Source organism: Arachis ipaensis, chromosome B7 (assembly GCF_059453495.1).
Source record: "Arachis ipaensis isolate K30076 ecotype BB chromosome B7, ASM5945349v1, whole genome shotgun sequence".
Lineage (NCBI taxonomy): Eukaryota > Viridiplantae > Streptophyta > Magnoliopsida > Fabales > Fabaceae > Arachis > Arachis ipaensis.
Window position 1 is genome coordinate 29,227,451 of NC_142442.1, and position 24,815 is coordinate 29,252,265.

The 24,815-nt window shown below is 33.9% G+C and overlaps 1 protein-coding gene and 1 non-coding gene across 2 annotated transcripts; one reads left to right on the forward strand and one right to left on the reverse strand.

The window, feature by feature from the left end:
- The first annotated feature begins 484 nt into the window (after positions 1 to 484).
- On the forward strand, positions 485 to 1,778 carry LOC110264539 (uncharacterized). Its single transcript, XM_088494583.1, has 4 exons — positions 485 to 583; positions 660 to 875; positions 974 to 1,066; positions 1,368 to 1,778. Exons 1-4 carry the CDS (start codon positions 485 to 487, stop codon positions 1,776 to 1,778), a joined length of 819 nt encoding a protein of 272 aa, XP_088350709.1.
- A 21,442-nt stretch (positions 1,779 to 23,220) lies between these two features.
- On the reverse strand, positions 23,221 to 23,328 carry LOC148550695 (small nucleolar RNA R71). The gene has a single exon (XR_015893148.1). It is a non-coding gene; the product is annotated as a small nucleolar RNA R71 (small nucleolar RNA).
- Positions 23,329 to 24,815: the final 1,487 nt, after the last annotated feature.

A 24,815-nucleotide genomic window follows, 5' to 3' on the forward strand; every position in this document is an offset into this window, starting at 1 on the left:
AGTAGTGCCCCCGCATCCTCGTCTTTACGCCCTTTTCGTCCGCCCCACAACGAAGCACTACCTGCTCCACAGGCTTGCATGAATGATGTTCAAAACTCGGATCCGGAAGTCGAAGACTTAGACCCAGAGGCAGATGAGGTAGATTCTTTTGACCAATATGTTGATAAAATGTTTGCTACATCGGATGCTCAGAAGCGCAAGGGACGCAAGACCACTGAATTTTGAGATGTTAAAACAATTGGTATAGAAGAATTAATTCAATTATATTTTTCATTCAGCTATTTTCCCATGATGTCATCGCAGCTTGGCTCCAATGGTAACTAACATAGAATGAATATGTTTTACAGAATCTGATGGCACAATCAAACAGGTCAAACTGAGTGTGAAGGAAGCTATGAAGCCACCTAACAGAAGAAAGATCGTACTCAGGTTTAACAGTGCACTGCAACTAGTTGGGGATGAAGCAGGTCTGCTGAGCAGCGTTATGGGACTGCTAGGATCTGACTACACCAAATTTCCAATCTGCGAGAGGGACTGGAGAAAGGTTCGCACCAAGGACAAGGTCTATAATGAATGTGTAAAGGTAAAATGTTATTTTTTTCGTACCATTATAAACTCATAATTTGAACACTACTGACAACTTAAATTTAATGTTGCAGGAAATGTTTCATTTTGAAGAAGATAGTAGAGGAATTATCAAGCGTATAATATTCAAAATGTTAGGAAGGGCTTGGAAGGAAACGAGGAACATATTATACCATCACTGCTATGACTTAGAACTTTCACTTGAAGAAAATATTGAAAACCGCCCAGATGGAATTACTGCAGAGCATTGGAGATGGTTTCTCGATTATCGCAATAGTGAAGAGACACAGGTAATATAATTTTGTTTCATAGCAAAAAAAGTCTATTTATGTCACATTGAGTTAGTCAGAACTAGTGTCTAGTAACTCTTAATTTGATGGCATGACAGGAGAAGTGTAAGAAAAATGCTGAGAATCGATCAAAGCAGCTTTACACCCACACTGGCGGATCAAAAAGCTTGGCAAGGCTCGGAGAAGAAGAGGTAATCTATTTTTGAGAATGTTTGTGGACTATCTATTCATCTACTTATTCACTTTGTCATCATTATTGGTACAGTCAGAACGATAAGGGAGGAGAGTTAGTAGAGGAGAGTTGTATCTTTTAACGCATAGAAGAGCTAATGGCTCCTATGTCCATGATGCAGCTCGGGCTATTGGAGTAAGTAATGTGTTGAGAATCGGGAAGTAGTTTCTCCCATGTTTTAGTTTTTAAAATTTTATTTGAAGTCTGTGCGGTTAGCGACTAGCTAATAAATTACTATAATTGCTTATCTATGAGTGTAGGAAAGAATTGAGGCTATTGAGCAACGTGATGAATCCTCTAGACTGTTGTCTCAGAATGATTCGCTTGCTCAAGCTCTCAAAAATGAGCACCTGGGTAGGTTGTGTGGCATGGGGTTGGGGCCCACTTCTAGCCAAGTCTTCGATATGAATTCCCATCAACCGAACAATGGTTTTGAAAGGGAGGAGAGCCAAAGGGTGCTACTTGAACTACAAGCAGAGTTGGCAGCAAAGAAATTGAAAAGGAAGGCAATGGAGGATGAAGTAGCAGTTGAGAAGACCAAAAGACAGGCAGTGGAGGATGAAGTAGCAGCTGAAAAGACAAAAAGACAGGCAGTAGAGGATGAAGTAGCAGCTGGGAAGGTCAGGATGCAGGCAATGGAGAGTGCTTTGATATGTCTACTTCAAGGGTAAGGTGGGAAGTTGCCATCAAACGTCGCCGCATGGATGAGTGTGTTGGAGGGACAGAATAGAAAGTAGATCTTAGGATTGTGGAACCTTTTTTCTTTCAGATATACACTTTTTTGGTGTTGATTATGCAACTCTTAGTAAGGAATACACTTTATTGATATTCGGATAATTATATCAATTAAATTAATGGTTTTGCTATTGTCGTTTACCTTACAATTTATTTTTTGGGATATAAAATAATTTAACTTACTAATATTAAGAAGGATTAAAAACAACAAAAAAATGTACATTAAAATAAAAAAGAGCATTGATTGCCAGTATTTTTGCGGCCATTTAACCGAAATAGCCGTTAGAAATTTGAAAAATCAGGTTAGGAGATAGCGGTGGTTTTAAACCGCCGCCAGTTACATTTGAAGAAACAGTGGCCGTTAAACAACAGCGTTTTCAAACCACCGATCATTACATTTGAACAAAACCGTGGCCATTAAACAGCAGCGGTTTCGAACTGCCGATCTTTTTTGGTGGATCACTGTTAGGCAGATCGTGGTGGTTTCAAACCGACTCTAAGCATTTCAACGCTATTTCTGTGTTTTGTGGCGTTTGTGCCAGCGGTTCCTAAGAACCGCTGCAAAATCATATAACCACCCCCTAATAGGCAACGCTTAACTAACCGTTGGAATCCCGTTTCGCGGCGGCTTTAAACCGCCGGAAATCACTCCAAAAAGTGCCACAATTTCCAATGTTGGAGGATTTTTTACCTTAACCCACTGAAGTTTGTGATGAATATCACTCATGGCTCATACTAGAGCACTCCTAAACAACCAAAATCACAAGATTTCCTCAAAACCCAAACCAAATTTGAATTTAAAGAAGAAAACGAAAACTGGGCAAAAGACATTGAGATAATCACCACAAAACTTAGATAGAATTATAGAGGAAGAGAAGAGCGACGTGTGGCCACAAACGGCTCGTCAATCAGAGTTCCAGAGAGAAAGTTATGGTGATTTGAAGTTGGAGCTAGGATTAGGTTTTCTCCTCTCTTCTCTCTTCTCCAAATCTGCACCAAAAACCCCTTTTTTTAGGGTAAATGAGCTGAAATGCTCATAACTAATGTTTATATATGTTAGGTCTTGGGCCCACTTGGGCCCGGTTCACTTATTTTTGTCTGTTGGCCTAATTTTGGGCCAAAATCTTTAAAATTAGAGTTTTAAATCGTATTTTAAATATTTCTACCTTTCCTAATTATAAATCCTAACTTCTTAACCTTATTTACTTATAATCAATTTTCTCAGCTACAGTACCAGACAGATCTCAGCCGGTACTGCCAGTCAAATTTCCAATGTGCGTTTTTACGTAGAAAATTATGTTTTCCGACTCAGAAAAATTCACTGAATCCAAATATGATATTTAAATCATCAAATTCCGATTGCTAGATTTTCTAACCACATTCGCTCCTATTTAATTTATTATTTAATTAATTACGATTTGACTGGTTTTTACACGATTTTGATTGGTAAATATGGGAGACTATGATATCATTCTTATCTTAAAGAAAAAAATTGTGAATCCTCGGTTGTTATACGTTGCACAACTGTTGACGCAAGAAGAAAGGGACAACAAGGAGGGAGACCATGATAGTTATGAGAACCCATAGCTAGAATTTCTTTTCATACTTTGTTATTCGACATTTCTTTTATTTTGTTTAGTACTTTGTTGTTTGACATTTCTTTTATTTCATACATTTAATTTGACATAAAAAATAATTGACATCTTCATAAAAAATATTGACATCTTCATTTGTTGTTTTAATTAAAAATAAATTTAGTTTTGATTATGTTTAATGGTAAATAAATATTGATTGTGGAAATTAATTTTTCCATAATCTGGACATTACCTTCGAATTTACAAAGCAAAAAATTCCGTACGTAATTCATTATTTTAATTTTTAAAATTAAAAGTAGTTAATAATTACTGTCAGAATTACTAACGAAGATATTCGACGATAATTACTATTAGATTTAATCTGACGTAATTGTTAAATAGTTTTGTCAGTACTGGTGATATTTTTTGTCTGATTAATCCGATGGTAACAATTTTTTGCCAAGCTTATTTTTGAGAGATGTTGTCTAACAGTAATATATTATTATTAAATAATTATAGAGAATCCAACGTAAGTTCAATGGTTTCGACCTAATTTTTTGTAGTAAAAAAAAATTGAAGAAGAAAAAAATAATGGTAAAATTGGAATATAAAAAGGATTTATATAGTAAAAATAAAATTGAAATTTATTTTATATATTGAGAATAAAATTATTAAAAATAAACATATTTTTAAAATTTTTTAAAATATTTGGGATAAAAAAATACTTTATATATTATACTACTAGGATCACTACATTATGATGAATATGATAAAAAAGGTGGTTTTTGTTTTTTGCATTTGAAAAGAATTTTAAAATTACCATTAATGTTTAATTTTATTTAATTTAATTTTGTTTCTAATATTTGAAATGAGTATTGAATCTAACCGTACAACTATTTATTTGGTTTCCAAAATATATTCTTAGCAATATGTCATAATTTTAATACACCCAAAAAGTATTAATTAGAAATACATTAATCATATAAAATTATTCAGAGTCTCTGTTATGGAAAGAAAATCTCATTTATGAGAATCTATTTCTTGCTAACAATCATTAAATACAGATAAAAAAGTAATTAATGAGATCAATATATGTATTATTCAACATTGACTAATATATATAATATGGAGGGAAGAAATTAATGAAAATAAATAAATAAATTTTATTATTCAATTTAGTTATCATTTATAACAAATTTTACATAAGTCGCTGCTCTATTCAAGAAAAAAAATCTTGCTTAGATTCATCTTCATTTTGACTAAAAATGCATAGTAACAAGATAAATAAATTCGAAAGAATTTTGTGATGAATTTATAGATTTTTAAAGGAAGAGGAAAATATTGGGCTAATATTTTTATTAATATTAGCTAGTAGTTTATTTTTATATTATTAAGATTATGATTTAGGATTTAAAATTTAGTATAAAAAAATCTTTAATATGTCGGTATTGACAAAAAAAAAGGATAAAATTTTTTGATCATGTAGTATTAATAAAAAAAAAATTAAGTCTTTGAAGAATTGCATGGTGGACTTATAGGTACGAGACGAAAACGGATGAAAGATTGGAAAGGATGAATCGTATCCATCATAGCAATTTCTGAATTTTTAATTTCTCTTTCATGTGAACAAGTTTTTTTTTTCTTTTTCATTAAAAATCAAGTATAAATATCAGAGATAATAGTTAGGATTCAATGTAATTTGCTAATAATAATAAGCTTACTATGTGTTCTCTAAATTGTTTTAGGCTAAGTAGCTCCTTTTTCATGCTTTGCCAAGATTCATTACTTAATTTTATATATTTTTTTTACATCATATGTAGAAATGTGGATAATGAGTATTACAGAAAGCATTCATCATCAAGTCAATAAAGTACCAAAATATTCTATTGTGCTAATGAATGTAAGTCGTCTTCTCCTTCTTTTAAATAAGGTTATGCCTGTATGGATGTTTTATTATTACCTTCATAATATATATGATACAAGCAAGATTAGTTCTTGTTGTTTTCATAAACAAAAGTTAAAGTAACCAACATAGTTTATGTTTGTTTATTATTAAAGGTTTGAATGATGAGGAGCCACTATCGTTACTTTATGGAGCACTATTTAATGAGGTTAGAAATGTATCTCTTTTTTTCAACAAGATTTAAATATATAAAATTTTGTGGTTATTTGAATCATAACTGAATTTATTAAATAATCATGATCTAGAATATACAATGTCACAGCAAAAGAAAGAGGGACAAAGAAACCAATCTATCATTGATTCAAAGAACAACAAGAACACTTCTTCAAAGGATTCACTTCCTATACATATAGATAGAGGAATCAAGTAACAAATGTATCTTAAGTTGTAAAAAGTTTGAACATTAAAAAAAGTACAAATTTATTTTGAGATAGCCTAATACACCCGCTTGTAGATATTTTTTGTCTTGTTGGCAAATATCACATACTATCTTTCGTATCAATCTTCTTTCAATCTTCTTAAAAGTCTTCTTGATTTTGATCTTCATACAAGATACTTGATCAAAGCATTCATTTTTCAAACTTTATTGGATTACACCTAAAATTATCCAAAATAAATAGAAATATATATCAATTCAAATTTTAACTTTTAAATAATATATTCTCATTATTTTCTATGAATTATATATACTTGAAAATAATTCATCATATTTTTAGACAATATTATCTATTAAGAGATGTATATTTTACGATAAATTATGCAATTATCATCTATAATTTTTTTCCAGAAAATACCTTAAATTAAAAGGAAAATAGCATAAATTGTGTTAGTTCAACTTTTAATCATGACCTTGACAAGAAATAATTTGTCCATAAAACCTATTGTGAACATAGCATAAGCTAAAAGGTAAGCTAAAAGAGAAGAACACCACTACTTACCTCCAATATAGGAGAAAATTTTTTGGTACTTTATTGATTTGATATTGATGAATCTCTTTTCTAAAGTTTACTATCACCATTTCTTCTATACATATATGTGATGTTTAGAAAGATATGAAATTAAGTAGTGGCTCTTGGCATATTTGGAGAAATGAGCCATTATTAGCGCTACAATAATTTAGAGAACACACCGGTTTAAAAAATTACTGAAAATCCCAACTGATTTCATGATATTTATACTTGTTTTACAGCAAACAACTTGACTTAATTTATGAGAAACGTAAAAAAATTATAAACAAAATTTATAAATAAATTGTCAAGTGTAAGTAAAGATTTTTTTTTAGAATTGAGTAATATATCTTATAAAATTTATTAACTTATTGATTGAAATTAACTTCTTTCCTTTATTGTATATTTCTGTTAATGTAATTCTTTGACACCATAAAAGGATAATTTTTTTTCCACATTAATTTATCATTATAGTTAAAATTATATAATAAATAAATGATGTCAAAATATATTCATAATATTATTAAAGAAAAATAATATAACATCTAGGAATAATATCTTGTTACGATTTTATATTGATTTACTTTGATATTAAGTTGATTCTACTATTATGATTAGATTATATCATTAGTCAATACAGAAGCACTTCTTATTGTATATTTTATGTAATATTTGACTATATTTTTTTTAATTTAAATATATTATTTACCGATTTAAGTTGAAATTATAATATAACATGTTTTCGCATGTTATAACTACGAAAATGTATCAAATTCTTTTACCGCATTTTCGCATTCTTAGATAGCAAAATGAGATCAATTTGAATATACATTTTCGCAGTCCATGATTGCGAAAATAGAATTGAATTTTGGCTATATATTTGCAATCAATGGCTGCATTGATGAAGGAAAAAAGGTAAATTGTTTGTACCAAAGTAGGTGTGGGAAAGGAAGTTTTGGGATGAAAAGAGAAAGAAAGGATTTAGTAGAGAAAATGAGAAATATAAGGGAAGAAAGGATTAACAAATCAAATAATCACACGCACTACATATATTGCTTGATTGAATGAAGACATGCATGTAACACCCTACCACACAGAGTTTTACGCTTAAATCGTAAAACAGAGGTGGTATGGCATTATGACCTCTAAAATAAAAGATACATACATAATATAATCGAAAGAATATAATATCTGAGAGCCTTCAAGGATGGTTAAAACAAAATCATGAAATTAAAGCGCAATGATGGAGTAAGGCGGGAGTCAGCCAATTAAGAAGTCAATATAAAAACAGCGTTGCGAGTATAGTTTTTAACCAGCTAAAATTTGCCTCATCAATTTAGAAAGGTTGTCACAAAAGTTTAGAATAAAAATACTGGGAGTATGAGTCCCAAGTCGTCTCCCAACGAGTTGCCAAAAAGAGTGCTAATTTATTAATCAGGAGTTTTCCAAGAGATTTCGAGAGTTGAGTGACAGAAAATAAACAATTGTAAATAAGTGCAATGAAAATTAAAAGGAATTTATATTATCCAAAATAAAAAGCCTTGACTGGGGGAATGATTAATTGGAAGTTCTATCCTTGTTGGAATTTTCTCAAGTGTAGTATAAAGAGGTTGTTATTTTCACTTAGTTAACCCTTACTAAATAAAGGAAAGCCAAGTGATTGAGCTAACTCTTATTCGCAAATCCTAGTCCTCTCCCTTGGGAAGGTCTAGCGTTAGTAAATATAGAATTAGCTAACAACTTCCAATTTAACTAATCACTTGAGCATTCTAACTCTCAAGTGTCTCCTCTTAATCAACCCCCATGTCAAGTAGGGAACTACTCTATTGACATGGATACCATCTTTATTATTGGGAGTTTGGAATAGAAAAGAGATATAATAATTTAAATAAAATAGAGATTCAAAATTAATTAAAAGTAAAAGTAATCCTTTGCATTAACAATCCATGAAAATAATCCAATTGTAACTCTAAACAAGAATTAAGAATATGGTATAAATAAATAGGAAGTAAGAAAACAAACTAGAATAGTATCTTCAACGGAGGTGATGACTCTTCAATATCCAAAGGCAAAAGCATAAAACTAATAAACTATGAATGTAAAGAAAACCTAGAGGAAGAGTAAATTCTCTCTAGATTCAGATCTGAAAACCTAAAACTATGCTAATGAGAATGTGCGTTGAGTCTCTGCACGTTCCCTGGCTCTAGTCTGTGTTTCGGGGCCGAAAACTGGGTCAAAACTCGGCCCGAAATCGCCCCCAGTATTTTCTGTTATTTCTGCAGATCACGCATACGCGTCAGTCACGCGTGCGTGTCGCTGGTCGTTTTGGCGTGTCACGCGTACGCGTCAGTCACGCGCACGCGTCTTCGTGCAAACTCCAATCCACGCGTACACGTCAGGCACGCGCACGCATCGCTGCAAATTTCTCCGTGTCGCGCACTCGCGTGAGCCATGCGTGCGCGTCGATGCTCGCTGGTTATCTCCTTAGTTTCTTGTGTTCCTTCCATTTTTGCAAGCTTCCTCTCCATTCTCTAAGCCATTCCTACCCTATAAAGCCTGAAATACTTAACACACGGATCACAACATCGAATGGTATAAAGGAGAATTAAAATACACAAATTAAAGATCTCTAGGAAGTAAGTTTTCAACCATAGAACAAAACTAGGAAGGGATTGTAAAATCATGTAAATCATATGAATAAGTGGGTAAGGACTTGATGAAACCACTCAATTAAACACAAGATAAACCATAAAATAGTGGTTTATCACGCAACAATTAGAAATAGCGTTTCCTTACGTACGAAGAAAGCACACACACACACACACACAAATATATATATATATATATATATATATATATATATATATATATATATATATATATATATATATATATATATATATATATATATATATATATATATATAGATAATAAGAGTGGAGGGTCAAGGATACAAAATATTCAAGCTCCAAGCTCAACCTGCGAAGCTAAGGCTAAATTGGAGAATACATATACGTATATATACAAATCAAGTCCCAAAATACTCAAAAACAAATCCTAGTTCTCCATACAACCTCAATGAGGCACAAGAGCTAAACAGAATAAGGAGAAGTCTACACAATACATATATATATATATATATAGCAAAATAATCCTAAAAGGTAAAGTGCCAACTCTGCAGTGACAGGAACTCTAGACGCTTAACGAGGTGTCTCTCGATCTGCATCTAAAAAACACAAATATCCATATGGAATGAGAATCAGGGGTTCTCAGCATGGTAAAGGTGTCACATACATAAGATATAAAGTCATGGGAAAGCCAGAGGCTATCCTAGAACTCCGACATTTATATTATAGAACTTAACGATTTAAAACAGAAACCATAAACATGGTGGTTCTCTAAGGTTCTTAAACTTAACCAAACTCTCACTAAACTCATCCAAAACCCTTCTCATTCCTCCAAAATCCTCCAGAACACCAATAGAGTCACACAGAGACGGATCTACTTTCAATCATGTGGGGACAAGTGCTCCCATTGAATTTTCATATAGCTTCATGTAGAATACATAAAAAAATATATATTTGCTCCCACTCAAAAAATAACTTTGACCCCACTAATTTTTTTTGGTTCACACACTTTTCAGTGTATAAAAATAGAAAAAAATACACGAAACATACACATTAATCAATAATAAATATATAAAAACACTGATACGAAGCACATCAATTCAATTTTAATATAATGAAGAGTAATTCGGTGCTGAACAAATTAAAAAAAATTAAATAAATATAATGAAGAGTCAAAATTTGACTCCATTAAATTTTTTTTATTATAAAAGATTAAAAATTTATCCATGAAAAATATATTTAGTTCGCTTAATATTAATAAAAAAGTAATATCTAAATTATTTGAATATTTAAAAATAATTTTAGATTTTTGGTATGTTTATGTAAATAAATATTACTAAAGAATTCTTTTATAAATTGCCTATATCAAAATTTGTAGCAAAATTTTAAAATTTAATCAATGAAAGACTAAAAAAATTGAAAATAAGATATAAAAAAATATTGTTTGAAATTAAATGGCTTAGTTTCTAAAATAAAAAAAATTTACATAAACTCGAAAGAATATTATTTTTTATTGGTATTTCTTTTAAATTAGTTTTAGGTTTGCTAGTAACAACAACATTAGTTGAAGAAACCTCTTTGATTATAAATATTATAAAAAGTCGATTTTGTAATTATATGGGAGATGAATTTTTAAATAATTGTTCAATAACATATATAGAAAGAAAAATATTTGATTGTATTGACAATTGAAAGAAAATATAAAACCTATTTAACTTATTATTTTGGTGTTTAAATTTATTTGTTAGACAATTTGAAAACTAATTATATTTTATATTTTACCATAACAAAATATATTTATAAAAATTATTATCATATTATATATACATTGCCCCCACTGATAAAATTTTCTGGATCTGTCACTGGAGTCACACATACAAAGACAAACACAATTAGAGTACAGTTAATGCAGGTAACAAGTATGACAAATAGCATATTGATTCACATAGGAAAACTCAATTAATGCACAAGCAAACAAAACAAGCATATGCATATGATATATGCTTGTCCTATGGCTGATGAGTCTCATCTGTCGGTTATAAAGCCAACTTGACATGTTCAGCTACTAAACCCTAGACAATGCCCCGTGCACTCATCCCCAAGAGTCTATGCATAGTTTTTTCCCATTCTTAATTAATTTTAGCTCATTGGGCGAATTTCTGGGGAGTTAAAGTGCCCAGCCACATGTTGCTGTAAGGTCAACAGAATATCAGTCTCGACCTGGAGCACGTGGTGGCAAGCTATTGCATTTATCCAAAAAAACTCGTATCTCAAATAAAAGAAGTACATAAGCCACATTATCATTCATATTCATTCATACTCAGGCAAAATCATTCATTAGGGCCATATTTATTATATATACATCATATTTCTGCACTTCCCCTTCATAATTCGTCATGTCTCAAGCATTTTTCACCTCCAAGTTATCCCATTTTCATAGCTTAATCCCTTCACTATACTTAAAACTAATATTTAAGGTCTAAAAGAGTAAAAATAGAGGTTTAGAGGTTTAAAATCATGGTTAAAACACAAAAACTCAATTTGCTGAAAAACAGGGACCCGCATTCGGGAACCATGTCCCGCGTATGCGGATGTGATATTTTTCCCAACTCACGTACCTACCCTTTGACCGCGTATGCAAGTACACTAAACAGAGGCGAATGACCGCGTAAGTGGCCATGTTCCCGCGTACGCGAGTGCCCCATTTTCCCATGCCGCGTAAGTGGCACGTGCCCGCGTACGTGAGCACGCCGGACAGAGGCGAATGGACGCGTACGCAACCATAATCCCGTGTACGCACCCCCTTCATTTTCCTTAAAAAGCTGCTAAAATGCAGATTTCACATTTTATAACTCCAACTTCCGACGCACATAACTCTTTCGTTAAAAATCGTTTTTCATCCATTCTTCGAATGGCATAAACTTCACGGACCCAATTTTCATATAAAACAAGTTTGGAAAAGTTTAGGGATCTGGAAGCTGAGTTATGGCTCGCCGAAGTTCGGCCAAAAGTTTAGTTTTTCACAAAACTTCTCCAACCTCTCTTTTACCAAAATCATAACTCATTACCAACACTCCAAGCCTTCAAACAACACCAAAACATACTAAAGCACATCTTATGATTTCACATTCATATCATAGCACTCCCATACACAACTTCCCCAATTCAACCACCAACCATTCACATTCAATACCACATCTATACTCAATCATCAATATATCATTGTTATTTAAAATAATCATTATTTCAACAACCATTCTCCACATCCATTTAACAACCAACATACCTAATACCCACATCAAACAACACATAATTCAATAATTAAAACTACCAAAAGTACACCAACATATGACTCATCTTATCCTATGGTCGTCTAGCCTAAGTTTTCACAAGGCATTATATATTACACACGAGAAACCAAAACCATACCTTGGCCGATTTCTCCGCTAAGCCAAAGACACCCCAAACTCGCAAGATCACAAGCCTCCAACACCAAAAACTCAGCACCTAAGGCTCAATCAAGCTTCCAATCTCTTCAAATGAGTTCCAAATTCACATATACACTACCTAACATATATTATCACATTTATATACCAAATTTCAATACCCAAACATATATAATCAAGGGATTCACTAGGGTTTATGGGTCCTTACCTTACCCGTGCCTCAAGTCAACAAAAACCTGCTAATTTCTCATGCTAATTGGATCCTAAAACATCAAAGAATAAAAAATCTCAACACCTCACAACATTGAATTTTCAAAATTGGGGAGTAGAGAATTGAAACTGAAGAGGTGACTTCCTTACCAAATTGAGTATTGGGCTTTGTAAAGTTCGACGCGATGAACACGTAGGTACAAACGGTGTGGGAATCGGAGCTTGGAGTTGGAAGATATATAAATTTGAAGTTGGGGTTAGGGTTGGGAGCTTACCTCCTTCTTCCATTGTGTTCAACATTCTTCGCATGCTAAGGAAGAGAAAATGAGCTGATGCTCATTGTTTAAGTGTTTTGGGTTGGGCCCTTGGGTCCAGTTTGGCCCGTTCGGTCCAATCTTGGGTCAAATTCTTTAAAATTAGTGTCAAAATTCATGTTTTAATTAATTCTTCCTCATTAAACTATAAAATTAAATTTTCTAATTTCTTGGATTAATAATTAATTTATTGGTTAATTATTCGCTAATTATGCGAGGTTTACATCTTATCCACCTAAATAAGATTTTTTCCCACAAAATTCAAATTTAGTTACTTGAGAACAAGTGTGGATAGTCCTTCTTCATTTCGGACTCAAGTTCCCACATGTGTTCTTTGATTACAGCCCGAATCCAAACAACTTTCACCAATAAAACCTTTTTTCCGTGCAATCGTTTAATGCTGGTGTCATCAATTCTAACCGGAATTACTTAAAGTGTCAAATCTTCTCTTACTTGAAGCGATTAAGGTTCCAGGACATGGCTGGCATCGGGAGTATACTTCCAAAGCTGCAAAACGTGAAACATATCGTGTAGGTTCAAAAGATGCGGCGGTAAGACAATTCTATAGGCTACCAGTCCAATTCTCTTCAGAATTTGAAACAGACTGATATAACGAGGGTTTAGTTTCTTCGTCATGATTGCTCTACCCACTCTGGTTATCGGTGTGACCCTTAGGAACACATGATCTTCTTTCTCAAACTCTAAGGGCTTTCGCCTCTTGTCGGTGTAGCTTTTCTGGCGGCTCTGAGCAGTAAGCATTTGGCCTCAGATTCTCTTGATCTGTTCATCAGTTTCAGCTATCATTTCAGGCCCTAACAAGCTTGTTTACCCAGCTTCATACTAGCATAGCGGAGATTGACACTTTTACCCATACAAAGCCTCATATAGAGCCATTCCGATTCTCGCATGGTAGCTGTTATTATACGCAAACTCCACTAGTGGCATATACTGATCCCAACTCGCCAGCTGGTCTAAAACACATGCCCTTAGTATATCCTTTAAGGTTTGAATCGTTCTCTCCGATTGACCATAGGTTTGAGGCTGATACGTAGTGCTTAAACTTAATTGAGTTCCAAATGCTCGTTGAAAAGCTCCCCAAAACCTTGAGGTGAAATAAGGATCTCTGTGGGAGATTATGGTGGTAGGCATGCCATGCAACCTCACAATTTCTTTGATGTACAAGCATGCTAGTTCCTCTAAGGTACAATTCATTCGAATGGGTAAAAAGTGAGCCGACTTTGTCAGCCGATCCACAATCACCCAAACAGCGTCAAATCCAGCTCAAGTTCTTAGGAAACCCAACATAAAATCCATTACGATGCTCTCCCGTTTCCATTGTGGAATCTCTAAAGGCTGAAGGGTTCCAAATGGTCTCTGATGTTCGGTTAGTCAAGCACTTAGATACATGCAATGTTACGTCGTTCTTCAGTCCCGGCCACTAGAACATTGCTTTCAGATCATGGTATATCTTAGTACTTCCCAGGTGAATAGAGAATCCGCTCTTATGTGCCTCCTTCAAGATATCTCGCCATAAATTCCCAACATTCGGCCTGCAACTCCTGTACCTTCATATTCCATCTCCGTCCCATAAAACTCTCCACTACTTTCCTTTCTCAATTGCCGGCAACATCTTCTATAACTCTTGATCGTCTTGTTGAGCTTTTAAGATTTCAGACTTAAAGTCACTCAAAATTTGCAATTGACTTAAACACAGAGTATCAGACACCTTTTTGACCCCCCAAGTTCAGACTCTCAAATGCCTTTAGCAACTCTTCCTCTCGAATCATCATCTAAGCAGCACAAAATAATTTTCAGCTCAAAGCATCCGCCACAACATTAGCTTTCCCTGGGTGGTAGTTTAACTCGAACTCATAGTCTTTTAGCAGATCCATCCACCTCTGCTGATGCATATTCAGTTCTTTCTAATAAAAAAGGTACCTCAAGCTCTTGTGATCGGAGAATACTTGAAACTTGACGGCATACAGCTAATGCCTCCAAACTTTTAGAACAAACACAATGGCAGCAAGCTCTAGATCATGAGTAAGATAATTTATTTCATGCAGTCTCAACTGCCGTAAAGTGTATGCCATGAAATTACGGTGCTACATTAGCACATACCCCAAACCCTTCAATGATGCATCACAGTACACCTCAAAAAGTTCGTTAGGCTCAAGCAACACTAACACAGATGCAGTGGTCAACTTCTGCTTCAATTCTTGGAAAATTTCCCCGCATTCAGAGGTCCAAACAAATGGCGCATCCTTCCTAGTTAGCTTAGTCAAAGGCAAAGCAAGCTGCGAGAAACCCTTGATAAACTTTTGGTAATAACCCGCTTAACCGATAAAACTCCTAATCTCTGTCACAGAGGTTGGTCTCCTCCAATCCATTACCACCACCACCTTAGCAGGATCTACAACGATTCCTTGTTGACTTACCACATGATCAAGAAACTTCACCTCATCCTTCCAAAACTCGCATTTAGATAACTTGGCGTACAATTTTTTTTTCTTCAGGATTTGTAGCACAATCCGTAAGTGTTCCGCATGTTCTTCTTCGATTTTGGAATAAATGAGGATGTCATCTATGAAGACGACGACAAATTTGTCTAAGAACGGATGGAAAATCCGATTCATGTAGTCCATAAACACCGCCAGGGCATTAGTTAGCCCAAACAACATTATCGTATATTTATAGTGGCTATAACAAATTCTGAAGGCAGTTTTCAAAATATCCACGTCTCTCACTCTATCTGGTGATAACTAGACCTAAGGTCAATCTTGGAAAATACCCCAGTATCCTGCGGTTGGTCCATCAGATCATCGATTCTTGGTAACGGATATTTATTCTTCAAGGTGACTTTGTTCAGTTGCCGATAGCCTATACACAGATGCATACTTCCATCTTTCTTCTTCACCAGTAATACTGGCGCTTCGCACGAAGAAACACTCGGTCAGATGAAATTCTTACTCATCAGTTCTTCCAGCTGAGATTTAAGTTCAGTCAATTCCAACGGCAACTTTCGGTAAGGCGCAATTGAGATTGGCCCAGCTCCAGGCACCAACTCAATCGCAAACTCAATTTATCGAGGAAGAGGGAATTCAGGAATGTCGTCTAGAAACACTTCAAGAAATTCATTCATGACTAGAATCTGTTCTAAACATTGATCCTCATCCAACGCATTCGCAGCTAACAGTATAACACCCTAACATTCATATCCAGAACAATTTACTACAACAGAGTTCAGATAATAACTGATAAATCCCTATTTTATGATTCATCTTGTGCTCAAATAGAGTGTTTTTATCAATTCTTCACCCACTTATTCATATGAATTGCATGGTTTTACTTTCCCTTCCTTATTTTATGATATATATGAAAACATGTTTCCTATGCTTTAAATATATTAATTTTAATTATCCTTTATTACCATTCGATATCTAATTTGTGTGTTAAGTATTTTCAGGCTTCATAGGGAAAGAATGGCTTAGAGGACAGAAAGGAAACATACAAAATGAAAGGAAAGCACAAAAATGGAGTTTTGAGGAAAAGGCAGTGACGCGTACGCATGGATGACGCGGACGCCTGCCTAGCGCGAAATGGCATCGACGCAAACACGTGACTGACGCGGACGCATGCCTTGAGCAGAACGCAAATGACGCGGACGTATGACCAACGCGTACGCGTGACAAGAAAGAACTCAAAACCACGCGAACGCATGACAGACGCCACATACAGGAATCTGCAGAAAATGCCCCCAGTATTTTCTGGACCCTTTTTTGGCCCAAATCCAAGTCAGAAACACAGAATATAAGCTAGAGAATGGAGGAATCAAAAGAGGATGATATACAACATTCATAATACATAATTTTAGGTTTTAGATGTAGTTTTAGAGGGAGAGAGGTTCTCTCCTCTCTCTTAGGATTTAGGATTAGGATTAGGATTTAGGATTTCTATTATGATTAGGCTACTTTTCTTCAATTACAGGTTCAATGTTCCTTTAATTAATGTTTCTCTTCTACTTTTATTTATTCCAATGCTTTTACTTGTTAATGTTCCAATTTAGCTTATGAACCTTTTCATGTCAAAGATTTGAATATTCTATTTAATATTATTAGAGGTATTTCAGATTTATGATTGTTTTATTCTATTTATGATGCTTTCAATTTAATTTAGATTTATTTTTCCTTTTGGCTTTGGTTAAGTAATTGGTAACACTTGAGTTATCAGACTCAGCAGTTGATTGGAAATTAGGATTGCTGATTGATTTGGATCCCTCTAAAGCTAGTCTTTCCATAGGAGTTGACTAGGATAGGATTTCCAGTTCTCATACCTTGCCAAGAGTTTTCTTTATAATTATTAATTTATTTTTCTTGCCATTTAAATTACTGGTTCCCTATTTCAAAAACCAAAAAATACACCTTCTTGCCATTTATTAATTTAGTTTTCTTTATAATTATTAATTTATTTTTCTTGCCATTTAAATTACTTGTTCCCTATTTCAAAAACCCAAAAATACACATTTTTCTATAACCAATAATAAATCATACTGCCCTGTAATTCCTTGAGAAGACGACCCGAGGTTTAAATACTTCGATTATTTATTTTTATTGGGTTTGCTTAAGTGACAAACAAGTTTTTGTATGGAAGGATTATTGCTTGGTTTAGAAACTATACTTGCAACGAGAATTTATTGTGAATTCTAAACCATCAATCTTCAGTTCATCAAAATGTCGCCATCTCTGGCAAACTTTATTTTGGTGAACCACTTTTCAGACTCTCTTTCTATCCTATTTTGTTTATTTTCTATATTTTTATTTTTATTTTTATTTTATCTTATCTTATTTATCTTCCAGTACTTGCACATTTTTTCTTTTTCTGTATTTTTACTATATTTCTACATTTTGCACTTTGGTTTATATATATATATAGTTTAGTTTCACTTTTAGCTTATTAAGTTGTGATATAGAATATATGGATTAATTAGTTTAGTTTACCCTTTTAGCATACGATAATTTGGATTAATTGGAAATAAAAGAGTAAACTAGAAACTTTAGAATAACAGAATCACGACAATCCACACACTATATATATATAGCAGCAAATGTGAGTTAGTTAACAACATTTCTTCAAGGAAGAACACTAAGTTTTTAAGAGCCATCCTAAGATTCACATTGAGAATAATGGGAATTCTTGATTTCTACTTGCATGACATACATAACTGATATATGATTTTTGAGCCAAAGAACACACAACCCGTGAGTTTTTGAGCTTAATTGTATGGTTATATTCAACCATAAATTTTGTTCCTGTGTGTTTCGCACTTCTTTTCTATGCTTGTAATCTTTACTTTGTTTTAATCTATATGTCCAATATAGAATGTAGATACATACCCACATATGATTGAGGCCATCATTTGAATTTTCCCTCACTTATCCTAAATAAGCCTACCTCCTACATCACCCTTGTTAACCCCCTTGAACCTTTTAATCCCCTTTTGTTCTATAACCACATTACTAGCCTTAAGCAGAAAAACAAATTAAAAATTCCAAGTTGAATACTTGGTTAGCTTAAGATAGAGATTGTGTATCCACTAAGTGTGGGAAAACGTAGAAACATGAGTTGATAGGAAAGGATTAAATTAATAAAATAATCAGGATTTTGGGAGCATACTCATATGAAACCAAAATAAATAAAAATACCTTGTGCATTGAAAATGTTATGTTTATGTTTTAAAAAAAATTAAAATTTTTTTTCTTATTTAAGTAATTAATTAAGGGGACAGATTCGCCCCAATGATAAGTTTAATAAAGGAATCAATGCACATGGAGGTAAAAATAAAATAAACTTGGTACATGAGTATGTGACACAAAAGTGGGAGAAATTGGGCAAACCAGGATAATTTTAAATTTTCATAGAGTATGTATATGTTAGGTGAGATCTTAGACTAATTAAGGATTCAACTTATAGCTCACTTAGCCTTATATATACCCATATCTTTACCTTAGCCCCATTACAACATTGAAAAGACCTCATGATGTTTGTATGTATACATTGTATATTTGTTGATTGGTTAGATGAAGAACAAAGTTTTAGAAAGCAAGAATAGAAAAGAATAGAGTGATTAACCCCAAACACTGAGTGACTAGAGAGTAAACACAAAATCCAGTAAGGGTTCTGATTAGCGGATAATTTATACGCTTTTTGGCATTATTTTTACATAGTTTTTAGAATGATTTAGTTAGTTTTTAGAATATTTTTATTAGTTTTTAAATAAAAATCACATTTCTGGACTTTACTATAAGTTTGTGTATTTTTCTGTGATTTCAGATAATTTCTGGCTGAAATTGAGGGACTTGAGCAAAAATCAGGTTCAGAGGCTGAAGAAGGACTGCAGATGCTGTTGGATTCTGACCTCCCTGCACTCAAAGTAGATTTTCTGGAGCTACAAGAGTCCAAATGGCGTGCTCTCAATTGCGTTGGAAAGTAGACATCCAGGGCTTTCCAGAAATATATAATAGTCTATACTTTGCCCGAGTTTAGATGACGCAAGTTGGCATTCAACACCAACTCTCTGCCCTATTCTGGAGTTAAATGCCAGAAACAGGTTGCAAATCAGAGTTAAATGCCAGAAGCAGGCTACAACCTGGCGTTTAACTCCAAAAAGAGTCTCTACACATGAAAGCTCAATGCTCAGCCCAAGCACACACCAAGTGGGCCCGGAAGTGGATTTCTACATCATTTACTTCTCTCTGTAAACCCTAGTAACTAGTTTAGTATAAATAGAACTTTTTACTCTTGTTTTTAAACCTTTAAATCTTTGGATCATTTTTGAGACTATCCTTGTATCACTTTTGATCTCTTGATCATGTTTAGGGGGCTGGCCATTCGGCCATGCCTGGACCTTGTTCTTATGTATTTTCAACGGTAGAGTTTCTACACACCATAGATTAAGGTGTGGAGCTCTGTTGTTCCTCATGAATTAATGCAAAGTACTATTGTTTTTCTATTCAATTCAAGCCTATTTCTTCTCTAAGATATTCATTCACACACAAGAACATGATGAATGTGATGATTATGTGACACTCATCACCATCCTCACCTATGAACGCGTGCCTGACAACCACTTCCGTTCTACATGCAAACAAGCTTGAATGTGTATCTCTTAGCCTCCTGATCGTGAGATCAGAGTCTTCGTGGTATAGGCTAGAATTATTGGCGGCCATTCTTGAGATCCGAAAAGTCTAAACCTTGTCTGTGGTATTACGAGTAGGGTCTGGGAAGGGATGGCTGTGACGAGCTTCAAACTCGCGAGTGCTGAGCATAGTGACAGACGCAAAAGGATTACTGAATCCTATTCCAGTATGATCGAGAACCGACAGATGATTAGCCGTGCGGTGACAGCGCATTTTGGACCATTTTCACTGAGAGGACGGGAAGTAGCCATTGACAACGGTGATGCCCAACATACAGCTTGCCATAGAAAGGAGTATGAAGGATTGGATGAAGGCAGTAGGAAAGCAGAGATTCAGAAGGAACTAAGCATCTCCATACGCTTATCTGAAATTCTTACCAATGAATTACATAAGTATCTCTATCCTATTTTACGTTTTATTTATCTTTTAATTATTAAAACTCTATAACCATTTGAATCCGCCTGACTGAGATCTACAAGGTGACCATAGCTTGCTTCAAGCCGACAATCTTCGTGGGATCGACCCTTACTCACGTAAGGTTTATTACTTGGACGACCCAGTGCACTTGCTGGTTAGTTGTGCGAAGTTGTGACAAAGAATTAAGATTATGAACGTGCGTATTAAGTTTTTGGCGCCGTTACCCAAGAATGAACGATCACGATTTCGTGCACCAAGTTTTTGGCGCCATTGCTGGGGATTGTTCGAGTTTGGACAACTGACGGTTCATCTTGTTGCTCAGATTAGGTAAATTTTATTTTAATTATAAGCTTTTTGTTTTTATTATTTTTATTTTTATTTTCGAAAAAAATAAAAATTAAATTATTCTATGGCTTCAAAATTTTTAAGAATGAATTCTAGAGTTTCAAGATAACATGTTGAAGCCATGCTGGTTGTAAAGCCATGTCTAAATTCTTTTGGACTGAGGCTTCCTCTTCACATGCTTGAACTATGTATGCTGAAGCTTGGCTGGCCATTGGCCATGTCTAGTATTTTGGACCGGAGCTTTCACTGAAAGCTTGGCTGGCTAGTAAGCCATGTCTAATTCCTAGACTGGAGCTTTAGACTAACATTGCATGATTCCTGGAATTCTCATTAGAAATTTTGAAATCCTTATTTTTCTTTTTCAAAATAATTTTTGAAAAATCAAAAAAAATTTTTAATAAAATCATAAAAACCAAAAAAAAAAAAAATTTTTGATGTTTCTTGTTTGAGTCTTGTGTCAATTTTTAAGTTTGGTGTCAATTGCATCTTTTTAATTTCATTAAAATTTTTGAAAACTCATGCATTTGTTCTTCATAATCTTCAAGTTGTTCTTGATGATTTTCCTTGTTTGATCTTTGCATTTTCATGTTTTGTGTCTTTTCTTGTTTTTCATATGCATTCTTGAATTATTAGTGTCTAGAGAATAAAAATTTTTAAGTTTGGTGTCTTGCATGTTTTTCTTTCCTTAAAAATTTTCAAAAATATGTTCTTGATGTTCATCTTGACATTCAAAGTGTTCTTGGTGTTCATCTTGACATTCAAAGTGTTCTTGCACGCATTAGTTGTTTTGATTCATAATTTTCATGTTTTGTGTCATTTTTTGTGTTTTTCTCTTTTTTCATTAAAAATTCAAAAATCAAAAAAATATCTTTCCCTTATTCTCTCATAAATTTTTGAAAATTTGGTTTGATTTAGTCAAAAAGTTTTTAAATTTAATTGTTTCTTATGAGTCAAGTCAAATTTTCAATTTAAAAATTCTATCTTTTTCAAATCTTTTTCAAAAATCAAATCTTTTTCATTTTTTCTTTCATAATTTCGAAATTTTCAAAATTTATTTTCAAAATCTTTTTCTTATTTCTATTTCATATTTTCGAAATTAATGCTAACAATTAATGTGATTGATTCAAAAATTTTAAGTTTGTTACTTGCCTAGTAAGAAAGGTTCAATCTTTAAATTTTAAAATCATATCTTTTTGTTTCTTATTAGTCAAGTAATCAACTTTAATTTTCAAAATCAAATCTTTTTAAATTTCTTTTTCAAATTTGTTTCAAAATAAATTTCAATCACATCTTTTTCAAAATCAATTTCAAAATCTTTTCTAACTTCTTATCTTTTCAAAATTGATTTTCAAATCTTTTTTTTCAATTAATCTTATCTTGTTTGATTCTTATCTTTTTCAAAACCACCTAACTAAGTCTCTCTCTCTAATTTTCGAAAATCACTAACCTCTTTTTCAAAATTCCTTTTTAATTAACTAATTATTTTAAATTTTAATTTAATTTAATTTCATTTTTCTTCTTAAAATTTTCGAATTTTAATTTTAATTTTAAATTAAAAACAAAAATATTTTTATTTTATTTTATTTAATTTTCGAATTCTTCCCTCTCTCATCTCCTTCTAATTTTTTATTTATCTACTAACACTTCTCTTCTACTCAAAAATTCGAATCCACTCTTCTCCTCTGTGTTCAAATTTTTATCTTTTCCTTTTTCTATTCTTCTCTTCTTATACTCACATAAGGAATCTCTATACTGTGACATAGAGGATTCCATATTTTCTTTTCTGTTCTCTTCTTTTTCATATGAGTAGGAACAATGATAAGAACATTCTTGTTGAAGCTGATCCTGAACCTGAAAGGACTCTGAAGAGGAAGCTAAGGGAAGCTAAAGCACAACTCTCTGGAGAAAATCTGACAGAAATTTTTGAAAAAGAAGGAGACTTGGCCGAAAATAATAACAATGGTGGAGATGCAAGGAAGATGCTTGGTGACTTTACTGCACCAAATTCTAACTTGCATGGAAGAAGCATCTCAATCTCTGCCATTGGAGCAAACAATTTTGAGCTAAAGCCTCAATTAGTTTCTCTGGTGCAATAGAATTGCAAGTTTCATGGACTTCTAGCAGAAGATCCTTTTCAGTTCTTAACTGAATTCTTGCAGATCTGTGATACTGTTAAGACCAATGGGGTTGATCCCGAGGTCTACAGGCTTATGCTTTTCCCATTTGATATAAGAGACAAAGCTAGAATATGGTTGGACTCTCAACCTAAAGATAGCCTGAACTCTTGGGATAAGCTGGTCACGGCTTTCTTAGCCAAGTTCTTTCCTCCTCAAAAGCTTAGCAAGCTTAGAGTGGATGTTCAAACCTTCAAACAAAAAGAAGGTGAATCCCTCTATGAAGCTTGGGAGAGATACAAGCAACTGACCAAAAAGTGTCCTTCTGACATGCTTTCAGAATGGACCATCCTGGATATATTCTATGATGGTCTGTCTGAATTATCAAAGATGTCATTGGACCATTCCGCAGATGGATCCATTCACCTAAAGAAAATGCCTGCAGAAGCTCAGGAACTCATTGACATGGTTGCAAATAATCAGTTCATGTACACTTCTGAAAGGAATCCTGTGAGTAATAGGATGCCTCAGAGGAAGAGAGTTCTTGAAATTGATACTCTGAATGCCATATTGGCTCAGAATAAAATATTGACTCAGCAAGTCAATATGATTTCTCAGAGTCTGAATGGATTGCAAGCTGCATCCAACAGTACTAAAGAAGCATCTTCTGAAGAAGAAGCTTATGATCCTGAGAACCCTGCAATAGCAGAGGTGAATTACATAGGAGAACCCTATGGAAACACCTATAATCCCTCATAGAGAAATCATCCAAATTTCTCATGGAAGGATCAACAAAAGCCTCAAAAAGGCTTTAATAATGGTGGAAGAAATAGATTTAGCAATAGCAAGCCTTTTCCATCATCCACTCAGCAATAGATAGAAAATTCTGAGCAGAATCCATCTAGCTTAGCAAATATAGTCTCTGATCTATCTAAGGCCACTCTAAGTTTCATGAATGAAACAAGGTCATCCATTAGAAATTTGGAGGCACAAGTGGGCCAGCTGAGTAAAAGAGTCACTGAAACTCCTCCTAGTACTCTCCCAAGCAATACAGAAGAGAATCCAAAAAGAGAGTGCAAAGTCATTACCTTACTTGGTGTGGCCGAACCCAGAGAGGAGGAGAAGGACGTGAATCCTAGTGAGGAAGACCTCCTGGGACATTCACTGACCAATAAGGAGTTTTCCTTCGAGGAAACAAAGGAATCTGAGGCTCATCTAGAGACCATAGAGATTCCATTGAACCTCCTTTTACCATTCATGAGCTCTGATGACTATTCTTCCTCTGAAGAGGATGAAGACATCAGTGAAGAGCAGGTTGCTAAATATCTAGGAGCCATCATGAAGTTGAATGCCAGTTTATTTGGTAATGATACTTGGGAGGATGAACCCCCCTTGTTCTCCAATGAACTCAGTGCATTGATAAGGCAGACATTGCCTCAGAAGAAATCGGATCCCGGAAAGTTCTTCATATCTTGTACCATAGGCACCATGACCTTTGAGAAGGCTCTGTGTGACCTTGGGTCAGGAATAAACCTCATGCCACTCTCTGTAATGGAGAAACTGGGAATCTTTGAGGTACAAGCTGCAAGAATCTCACTAGAGATAGCAGACAAATCAATGAAACAGGCTTATGGATTAGTAGAGGACTTGTTAGTAAAGGTTAAAGGCCTTTACATCCCTGCTGATTTCATAATCCTAGACACTGGGAAGGATGAGGATGAATCCATCATCCTTGGAAGACCCTTCCTAGCCATAGCAAAAGCTGTGATTGATGTGGACAGAGGAGAATTAGTCCTTCAACTGAATGAGGACTACATTGTATT